Source organism: Gobio gobio (genome assembly GCF_949357685.1).
Source record: "Gobio gobio genome assembly, chromosome: 13".
Taxonomy (NCBI): Eukaryota; Metazoa; Chordata; class Actinopteri; order Cypriniformes; family Gobionidae; genus Gobio; species Gobio gobio.
Window position 1 is genome coordinate 25,986,176 of NC_137106.1, and position 12,017 is coordinate 25,998,192.

The 12,017-nt window shown below is 37.7% G+C and overlaps 1 protein-coding gene across 2 annotated transcripts in view; it reads left to right on the top strand.

Annotated features, from left to right (window-relative positions):
- Positions 1-11,753, top strand: part of ptena (phosphatase and tensin homolog A) — a 30,038-nt gene extending 18,285 nt beyond the window's left edge. Inside the window, exon 9 of one of the 2 annotated variants that reach the window (XM_079833725.1) lies at positions 9,840-11,628. In XM_079833725.1, coding sequence (XP_079689851.1) covers positions 9,840-10,025 — 186 coding nt within the window. In that variant the 3' untranslated portion in view covers positions 10,026-11,628. Of the gene's footprint in view, positions 1-9,839 lie in introns of both variants that reach the window. The other variant, XM_079833724.1, reaches the window with a different exon arrangement.
- Positions 11,754-12,017: the final 264 nt, after the last annotated feature.

Consider the following 12,017-nt stretch of genomic DNA (forward strand, 5'->3'; position numbering starts at 1 on the left):
ACTTATAAAGCATTTATTTTACCTTTGTTAATGTTAATTTCAACATTTACTAATGTATTATTAAAATCTTGTTTACATTAGTTAATGCACTGTGAACTAACATGAACAAACCATGAACAGCTGGATTTATATTAACTAACATAAACAAATATAAACTAATGCTGAACAGAGGTGTTGCAAAATAAAACATAATACCAGGTTAGTTGGTTAGGTCATGTTCACTAATGCATTAACTAATGTTAACTAATACATCCTTACTGTACAGTGTGACCAAAAAAAAAAAACCCTTTAGTCCATTGTTAATGTTAGTTTATATTACTTTGTTTTATTATTATTACACACTTTACTTCCCATATAAAATGGCATTTGTAGAAATTTACATAAGCCAGAATTTAAAAAGGCTTTAAAAGTATTGTTAGTTAATGCTAACTATTGTGTAGGATAATGTTAATGGCTACACCACCTTATTAAAGTGTTCCTGGCATTAAACACACAATGCTGCATGGAGAGACTCATATCGTGCACTTTTCCAACTAATCCTAAACTAACTTTTCTTCACAGAATAGAAAGAAAAACCCTCTTTGTTCTCTTTATACGGGTAATTTTCCCTATGATGATTCTGAAAGAAAACACACCGGTGTCTACTCTATTTTCGGAGGCTACTTCAATGCGCATCTGATTGATATATAAACCGTACGCTCTTATTTCAGTGTTGGTAATGTTGTAGTTACTTTTAGGGATGCACCGATCCACATTTTTTCACTTCCGATCCGATCCCGATACCTGAATTTGGATATCGCCGATACCGATACTATTCCGATACCAGAGCTGTGTTTGCTTTAATATTATTATTATCATTATTGTTGATTTAATATGATGCTGACATAAACTCCACTCAACAGGCAAGTATGATATGAACATAATAGTGACCCAAATTATCATGGTTATCAATTTATATTTGAAAGTCAACAAACAAAAAATAAATCAAGCAGCTCTACGCACTTTTTTAAGCTAGATTCTGTGGGATTTCCTTCCTTATAATGGCCGTCGTCAATGGCAACGCATAATGCATAAATCTCTAATATTATATCTGTAAATATATTCTCATCAGTGTTCTATCAGCTATGACACATTTAAATCTAGCATATTTTGTGTAAGAGCCCATACAGTATTCTAGTGAAATAAAGCATATATTTTCATATTATTTGACAGTTTATTTGATTAAATATCAAAAATCCAAAAGGTGTGCATCATACCTAACACCTTGACGAACACTTTACAGTCAGTTTTATGACTAAGTCATTCTCTTCAAATGCCATTTAAGTTAGAAACGTGTATAGCCTACCAATGTTGTATGTAACTTTAGAGACGGTCCCTAGATTCGCGAACGTCAAGCCAACCTTGCTAGTCATATAAGATGCGCTCTGGTTCTGCTGTGTTTTGTTTGAAACTATTTTCGGTGCTGAAATAGAACAAAAACTGTCAATCACTGTATGATGAATGAATCTCCTGCGTGCATCGCTCATTTATCTCTGCTTTGAGTGTAGATTTCAGCGAGAGTGAGAGCCGCGCGCGCTCTGAACAAAACTCTGCTAATCTGAACACCTCTGATTATTATATTCATAAACTCAATATAAACACGTGTGATTGGTTATAATGCGCAAAGTGATTATAGCAGATGGCTTTTGAGAAGACCATAATAAGTTCAAAGTGGCTGGTGTGAGTGTTACACAGCCGAAATACACGCAGATGGCGATTGTCAATGTCAAGCCCTGATTATTATCTCTTAAATGTCACCCTAGTCTTATCTGCTTTTTTAAATGTTTGATTGCGTTCGTTGTATTGTACGACGCGAGGGAGCTTCCACCTCTCTGAATTAGGCTACGGTTTTGCAAACATTGTCTTGCTCTGCGGTGTGTCCAGTGTGAAGTATTTCCACACAGCTGACATTGGCTAGCCACAATGCTGCTCAATGCTATCCTGCTGCAAACTGCGGAATGGATTCCCTGAGTGGGGCGTGTCTCATAACTCTGTCTCATTGAGCCGCACCTCCGTTCAGGAAATCCATTCCATAGTTTGCAGCCAGCTAGCAGACAAGCCGGCGGGAATCACTTTTGGAAAGCGCAGACGTGGCTCATGGGTATCGGATTTCTCCGCAGGTTGGATCGGGAAAATCCGATACGTGAATTAAGCTGGTATCGGTCCCGATACCGATACTGGATCGGATCGGCCCCATCCCTAGTTACTTTAGCATTTTCCTTCGTATATTCAGTTAAACGACTAAGTTAAATTTCATGTATCATTCATCAGAACTGTGCGTATGCATTTTAGACACTTACACAAACGTGTTTGCTCCGTCCATGCAATAAATGTTAATCCTTGAATAAGCGGGGTTTTACTTCAACTGCTCAGGTAGGCCTACTGTATTTCCGTAAAACTTAAATATTTTATTTTATATAAAATAACGGTGACGTTCCGACGCAATGAAAGCGTTTTATTTCAACAGTAGTGACCGCGGTGACTTGGCAGTTGACAATGGCTTGCGGTTTGACGTGGGACAATTCCTGTCTCGATTGAGAGCGGTCATCTGCTCATGTGGTCGCAGTGGCCATCCGGAGGAGAGCTCAAACATGTGTCAGTGAGCGACGGACGGAGCGCGAGAGCACTCCAGTGAAGGCGGTAAAGCATGTCTGTGAAGGCGAGCTGTGAGAGCGCAGATGACGCAGCACAACGTCTCTATTAATTCACACATTTAGTAGATATAATCTAATGTTAATTATAAAGCACTGAATCGCTATTGAATCGCGATTCATACGATTCTTAGCATTTTAAATCGATTATCTGGCCGAAATAAACGATTCACGATTCAAAATGCACGTTTCAAGATCGACGCATATGCATCGTCAGGATTTGTAATCGATGCATCGAGAAGATGAGTGAATCGTTACACCCCTAGTACCTACGGTACTGAAGAAAAACAAGTACCGTCAGGATTTTAAAATGTTGATACCCACTTGGTACCGAAGTATCGCTTCTCATGACATCCCTAGTTACTACACAGCACTTGGAGATGAGAAACCAATTGAATTTGCTGCAGAATTAACTTTGCAGCAAGATCTAATGGGAAGTGTTTAAATTCGGTTCAGAATTCTCTGTTATACAGATATATATATATATATGAGATGTTCTGATACTCTTTTTCCCTTCCCGATACCGATTCCGATACCTGGACTCAGGGTATCAACCGATACCGAGTACTGATCCGATACCTAGGTGTGTATCTGTATATCGTCGCTGCCCGATGAAACTCACGTATGTCCAAAACGGATACTTTTCAGGAAGTGAAAAAACACCGTATTTCATAAGCAGTTGAATGTAGCGTTGTCATACTTGGTACGGAATATTTACATGTAACCATATTCTTGCCAGTGTATTGATATAATCCACATTTGACCAAAATTGAGTTTAAATGGACATACGTGCATATTTTACAGTAACAGTGGTCGATACACGTTCTTCCGATCATTAATTAGAATGGCCAAGTCGCGTTTCATATTGAGAGAAGGATTACGTGCTGGACATTCTCAGCCTCTGGCAAGCGGTGATAGCAGTATGAGTGAGGCATGTTCTAGTGACAATCATGACAGTAGCATTACAGGCTATAATTTGATCAGTTTGACTAAGAAAAAAAAAGTTTGAATCTTATCAATGAGATAGAGTTTATTTACATACTAGCAAGCAAACTAATCTGTGAAGAACTAGATTAGAACTAAACTGTGGAGAGCTTCAATGTCGTACTTTCGGCTATCCAGTGCTGAGCTTCGATGAAACTTCACGAGACCGGCGAGATGCTTCCACAGGGCGGGAGATACGCGGCGTGATTGACAGCTTTGACACCAAATGGATATACGTGAAAATCAGATGACATGATTTCACAACTTTTCATTGGCCATTTAGATATGTGAAGCATACTGTATACGGAAATGAACCTGGATATTCAATCCGTCGAAAAATCTAAAAATTGGCAAAATGGACATACGTGGTTTTCATCGGACAGCGACGATATACAGCTGTATATACTACTAGCCCTGTATGAATTGCTAGAATTATTTTATGGTGTGCCTCAGACTTATCCCTTAATTAAACATGAACAAATACACTACTGTATTTATTACATTATTTTTTATTATCTGACATTTATTTGACGGTAATATTAATTATTTAAAAAGAACTTAAAAAGAACTTCAAATGCAGCCACAAATTTAACACCGCAAACTGAAAAATATATTTTCGTTTTACAATATAACTGTATAAAAAACTGTGCAACAAACAAGTCTAGGAATATAAAAAATATATTAATCATAAAATAAATCTCTTTACAACAAAACAAGTAAAAAATAAGCAACCGTCTAGGCATAATTATTATTATTAGTAGAGACGTATTATTATTACATAGAGATGTAGCTAAATCTACTGTAGGCTACAACGGTAGCTTAATATATTGTCAATTTATTCTCGTTAAAGCAAACTTTTATTTTGATGGGTTGCCGTGAAGATCTTTGAGTGTGTGTGTTCATGATATGACAGTTTTATCTCAAACGAAACGGTAAATTCTCATGAAGTGGAGGTTTATGTGTTCGTGTCCTCATATAGTGACACACGGCAAACTACAAAGACAGCGAGCGCCTGCGCATCTGCGCCCGTCATTCACAGAGACGTAGAATTTGCTGGAGTAATATTTAAATAGTATTTGGCAGTTTAATATTCACAAACACTAGTATATATTCAGCTACAGTCTGGAGCCCTGTGCTTAGATTAACACGGAAGCGACTGAATGCAGCTGCGGGTAGGGCTGAACGATATGGACAAAATTTCATATCTCGATTTTCATGCCAGATATCTCGATATCGATACAATACGATATGACTATGTGTTCGGTGAAAACCAGAATCTGAATTAAAATGTGTTTGATTTAAGCCTACATTTCAAAAATTTGTGTCTAGGCTGGTCCCTGGAGGGTATGATCAAGTGCATCACATGATCAACTGCTAAATTCAAATGTTGAATTTAGCCAGAGACAGGCGCGCTCTGAGCTGTCATATATTACAACTTTTCAGTGTTTTCAACCACATACTGTTTATTTTAGGTTTCAAACATATAAAAAAACAAAAAAAACAATACATTTAGAGTTTGTAAAATACACACTGATGTCTATGGAAGAGGTAATAATAATCCTTTCCATTATAATTCGACACGTTTTATTCATATCAGATACACATTGTGTAAGTAACTTCAATGTTTACTCTATTCTATTCCCAGTTCATCGCGCATACAGCTCAACTAACGCGATCGTTATAAAGGTGTTTAAACAACAATATACTTCCACTTGCATGTATGTATTTGACAATCGGAATATCAGATATTTCATGCCATAGCTAACACATTTGTGAATATTCTGAATAAAAAAGGAAAAAATGACATAAAAGCAGATCATTCATTCAGTACTGTTGCTGCTGCGGTGTGTCACGTGACAAGCAATGACGCGTCACCATGGAAATACCCCCCCCCCCCCCCCCTCACAATATAGCTCCCACGTCCCTGGTAGTGTGTGCGCGCTGGCTTTAGCGGTGCATTCAAGGGCACTCGTGTGTTTGTTGTGACTGCCAGAGTTGTATGCAGGGCGAGCGCGGAGAGGGGAAATCTATATCGTCTATATCGTTGCTTTTTTCTATAGTAATATCTTGAAAGTTCATATCTAGATATAGATACGATAACGATATATCGTTCAGCCCTAGCTGCGGGTACCGAATATAGCCTACTCGGGAGTCGGTAACTTATTACCGGTACTACAGAAATGCTGGTATCGTCACATTTTTTAATTTCGGCACCGACTTGGTACTGAAGACATCCCTAGTCGCCGTTTTACTGTCTGGTTGGTCCATTCTGAAATACTGCTAAACAGCGGACACACTGCTAACGCATTTTCAAAGAAGAAGAACCGCGCAGTGGTTAGGCAAAGCTCGCGGTCATAACTAGGTCTTGTTTAAGAAAATGGTATCGGATCGGTACATGGGTTCAAGTACTCGCCGATACCGATGCCAGAATTTGTTGTGGTATCTGTGATATTTCCGATACTAGTATCGGAATCAGAACAACTGTAATATATATGATATTATAGATATCAGAGCAAACAGAGCTGTTGTGGTAACCAGTAGAAATATTGTACCATGAACGAATAAGTTATAGAAGGCTTTTCAGTGCACAAATCACCAACATTCACCATGGATTTAATGTAGTAACGCTTACTGTAACCATGGTATTGTGGCAGAAATAGTTGTATTAAAGGGATAGTTCACCCAAAAATGAAAATTAGCCTATAATTTACTCACCTCAAGTCATCCTAGGTGTATATAGCCCTATTCGCATGGGATTAGTATTATCTGGAGACCTCGTGTGATTTAGAAATTACTCCCCCACATCTGAATTTTGCGTGGCGCATTCGTACGGGATAAGCAAGCCTGTGATTTTACTCTAATTTACTGACTTATCTCCCGGATATGATGTCAAGACTTGTAAATGTTTTTTGGATAGTTATGGATATAGCTGTATGAAATTATAAACAGTCGTATCCATATCATTTTGATTGTTTTAAAGTAATAAAAATAATTTAGTTCAATTAGAGAACAGACGCTACAATTAAAAACTGAACTGAGCAATAATAACAATATACGGCGGAAGATTCAGTTTCAAACCTAAATGTAAAAGCGCCCATTTAAGCGAGTTTGTCATTGTCCTTTTCTGTTTTTGTGTTTTTCATTAAGAATATTAAACACACCATTCAAGCAATTTACTCCCAAATTGGTGCTCATTCTAAAGGAGAAAGTATAATCGGTGCGCATTTTATGCAGCCTAGCTCCATTCTTCGTGAAAGATAAAGATAAAAATACGCACAGGAAACAAAAACCTTGCAAAAATTATATACGATCCGCCTAATCCCGGTCAAATCACAGAGATGCCGATTCGCACGGGAATAATATTATCACAGGACCTCAGTGTTTAGCGGAATATGGTAGGTAATTTGCGGGGGAATTTTTACTTTACATATTACAGACATGGCCGATTCGCACGGGATTAAGATCACAGACATTCTCTGCAATTATTACAAATCACCAGAGGTCCCCAGTAGGGGTGGCACAGTTCACAAAACCCACGGTTCGGTTCGTATCACGGTTTTAGGGTCACGGTTTTCGGTTCTGTGCGGTTCTTGTTGTTGTTGTTTTTTATCGTTAACACTCCAGAAATTTACTTCAGCATATGATATATATATAGTTTAATCATCCACAATTTTTTTTTATATCAAGTTGTTTCCTAACTGGCTGTCTACCGAGTCCGACACATTGGCGTAACATTTTTCTTGTTAATCATATAAATTTTGATCAGAACAATGCACTGTGGCTTTAATTCAGCTGACCTGATTAACAAATTTCACCATGAAGTGTTCCGTGTGTTTCACAATCACCATATGACATCCACCGCTGTGGGAAAAAAAAAATACACGAAAACACAACACTGCCAGAAGTTTCTGCCCAAACTTCAAAGGCATGTTTAAATTATTAAAACTAGAAGCATATCTTAACTTTTAAATGTTACATTTATCATGTGAACTACTTATATACAACATGTTATATATGCATGTGTGTATGAGACAGAGGGGAACACGATCGCATTTGCAGCAGATATGCTGCCCATCATAAATCAAAGCATGAGGCAGACAGGGGTCGGAGGAGAACACCGGAAAATGTGACAGAATGGACAATATTTGTCTGTTTGCAATACACGAGCCGCGGTTCAGCTGCGCGAGACAAACACTGCCAGTGTGTGTATGCGCAACGGGCGCGCGCGGCTCCCGCTCTCCGCTCTGCATCTGCCCTGCTGGCGCATCCTCAAACAACTCCGGGCAGCCTTCCTTATCTCTCCCACTTGCATTTCTACACGTGACGTGACCTGCAGCACTCCACTTTTACTTTACTGTATGTCCACACACACACACACACACACACACACACACACACCTCTTATTTCGCGCTAAAAGGACACCCACTGTCTGAGGTAACATATAGGCACGAGGATACATTGCGCATGCGTCGAACCGTGCGAAGCACACACTCCGAACCGAGACAAGCGAACCGAATGGTTCGGTTTTTTTCCATGTACCGTGCCACCCCTAGTCCCCAGATAATAGGGATAATAGGTGCGAATAGGGCTTATGACATTCTTCTTTCAGACTAATAAAATCGAAGTTATATTACAAAAGTCCAGGCTAATCCAAGCATTAGAATTGGAGTAATAGTGGCGTAAAAGTCCATAAAAAGTGCATCTGTCCGTCAAATAACGTGCTTCACGCAGCTCCGGGGTGTTAATAAAGGCCTTCTGAAGCGAATCGACGCGTTTGTGTAAGAAAAATATCCATATTTAAAACTTTATCAAGTAAACTTTCGGCCGACCGCCTTCCGTGGAAAAGTGTTGAATGTTGAAAGGGAAACTCAAGATGCGTACGTGACGTCATGACGAGCGTACCTGGTCGCGTTAGTCTTTCGATCGGCAGGGGAACTTTCAACAATTTTTCCATAAATTGAACAGGGAAGGCGGTCGGCCGAGAGTACTTTATAAAGTGGATATAAATATGGATATTTTTCTTACACAAACGCATAGATTCGCTCCAGAAGGCCTTTATTAACACCCCGGAGCCGCGTGGAGCACGTTATTTGATGGGTAGATGCACTTTTTGTGGACTTCGAAAACAGACCAACTATTACTGCAATTCTAATGCTTGGATTAGCCTCGAATTTTGTAATATAACTCCGATTTTACACCTAGGATTACTTGAGGGTGAGTAAATTATGGGCTAATTTTCATTTTTGGGTGAACTATCCCTTTAATAATGTTTTTACATTAAATATCTCTAAATAGCTCTAAATATTTTCCAGTTTAAATAATATTTTTAATGTGATGGCCAAAAACATTATTTGTTCAACATCTATCAAAGATTGTCCCCATGTGTAAAACTAAATGTTTCAAGATTTAGGAAAATTAACACGTGGCAAAAAAAGAGTTTTTATTTAAAAATAAAAAAGATATGAAAGTTCAACTATACCCAGTAGATGGTGGCAGAGGAGCACTTTGGCTTATTAGCCATTCACACTCCTTAATATTTTTTTTCTCACGTTTTTCTTTTAAATTTATGTTTAGATATTATAAAAAAGCAAGTAAAAAGCACTCCTTTTATAATCACTGAAGCTGTCGGTCAGTTTAGTATGATACTATAGAAGAACAATGGTACAAAGAGTGGAATATTAAAAAATGTCCCTATAAAAATTAGGTTGTTTTTAAAAGTTAATTTTATCTGCATCTCAACTCAAGCTCAGTGCTTTACTGTCAACTGTGCCTTTCCAAGAAATAAACATGTAATATTATTAGTAACTGCACTTATTAATGCAAAAGAAATTGTAACTTTATGATTAAATGACAGACCATGTAATAAAATATATTAAAATAGAAAAGTTATTTTAAATGATAAAAAATGTTTTATAATATTATTGATTTTACTGTATTTTTGATCCAACAAATGCAAGTTTCTTTCAAGAACATCCTTACCGACCCAAACTTTGAAATGGTAGTGTACATAAAAAGAAAATACGTTTTTAATATACATTTAGAATTGATTTTATTTTTCTTGTGTGCTCCCGAGGATTCTTATTTATTTTTTACCCTGTCCTTTGTCTCTCTCTCTCTCTCTCTCTCTCTCTCTCTCTCTCTCTCTCTCTCACTCTCTCTCTCAGGTGAAGTTGTACTTCACCAAGACAGTGGAGGAGCCCTCAAACTCAGAAGCGAGCACTTCAACTTCTGTCACTCCGGATGTGAGTGATAATGAACCAGATCACTACCGGTATTCAGACACCACTGATTCCGACCCGGAAAACGAACCTTTTGATGAGGAACAGCACGCACAGATTACAAAAGTCTGAACACTTTTTGGCATCTGCACACACACCCCACACACACACACACACACACATACAGACATGCACACAAACAAATACATGCCGGACAAAAACAAGAAAAACCAACCAACACCAGTGAAATAAAAAAAGGAGAAAACTTGAAAATAAACTGAAGAGAAAAAGGACCCTTCCTCCCCATCCCTCCAACAGCTTGAGGACAGTCACGTCGAACGCCATTGATCATAACGAAGAAAATATCCTGACCAATATATTGTTTTACTTCATTTTGATTGATGTGTTTCGTGTGTGGATAACGACACCGTTGCCTGAGGTGGGAGGGAGGGTCCTGTAGCTATTCTGTGTATATAAAATCCCTTTTTTGTGTCAAAGACGATAAAAATCTAGGCAATCAGGCGAGGGGAGAGGAGGGGAGGAGAGGAGAGGTAGAGCAGACCACACATCTCTCCTTTTCCCTGTCTTCACCCAGGCCAGTGCTGCAATCACCCTCTCCCCCTCTCCCTCGCTCTTCCCCTCCTTACTGTGAATGCTTCTCGTGCTGTCCGCAGGCGCTAAGACCTTTGACCCCTTCCTGCGCAGTGTGTGCTGGTGTACGTAGTCCTTCAGGCTGTTGTACAAAGGCTACGGTGTGCCAGCATTCCTTTTTCCTAGTCTCACGACCCAACCCGACCCCACCCCCACTGTGTATAACGATAAATTATGCAGAAAAACACGACATCCCATGTAATTGTCGATGTTTTTTTCTTTATTTTTTCTTTTTTATCCTAAGATAATAAAAAAATATAATACATGAAAGCGCAGGGAACCAGTGTTTGCAATAATGTTAACACTCAACATTTAAAGGATAAATTGGTGTGCATGTCATTGGAGTCAGTGTCCATGTTTAATAAATGCTATATGATGTGTTTTTATTAAAACAGAAGTGTCAGAACTCTCTTAAACGGTCGTCTGAGATCAATTCACAAAGGTAAATCGGTTTCAAGACCTTAAGCTGTAATTTTTTATAGCAATTTAGTGAAGCACAATGTATAAAAGTAATATATCTGCAAGTGTTTTTTTTTTATTTTTCAGTTAGATATTCAGTAGATACTCATTTTTCCCTTATTTTACATTTACATTAGCCATCATCTAACCCTTACTTAAAATATATATTTTATAAAACACTAATAATTTAACAAAAGTGTCATTTTCAGCAAATCACAAAATGAATATCTATTTTTCTTTAAAATGATAGGCCTAGGGTTTTTTTATTTTCAATTATTAAAAATGGTAAACTACAGTTCAGAAGTTTGGAGTCTGCAAGACTTTAATGTTTTTGAAAAATGCTTGCCAAGACTGAATTAATCAAAATTACAGTAAAACTGTATTTTTAAATATAATTTGTTCCTGTGATGCAAAGTGGAATTTTCAGCATCATTACTCCAGTCTTCAGTGTCACATGATCCTTCAGAAATCATTGGTGCTCAAGAAACATTTCTTATTATTTTCAATGTTGAAAACAATTGTGTTGCTTAATAGTTTTGTGGGAACTGAGATACATTTTTATCAGGATTCTCTGATGAATTCGCAGTTTAAAAGAACAGCATTCATTTGAAATATAATTTTTTGTAAGAATATAAATGTCTACTGTCAATTTAATGCATCCTCCCCAAACTTTTGAACGGTGTAAAATATAGAATAGAATTTTAATAGACTATTTATTAGTTAAAAAAAAATACATTTTTTCTCTTTCTCTGAATGCATGTTTTTATCATTTTATGAGATTTTCCAGGTTCACCTTTTTGAAAGTCTCTCCTTGAGTTGGAAGTTTCTTTTTCAAACAAGGTCTTTGGTGGGTGCTCATTCCCTCTGTCATCGTCCTGTGAATAGAGAACGGATTTCACAAAATTATAACTGCTATAATGCAGTGTATTATACTTGTTTGAAATTGGGGTCTTCTATCGGTTTCTAGGTTGATGAGGATATTTTTAGGTTGACATAAATGATGCAAATCCCTGT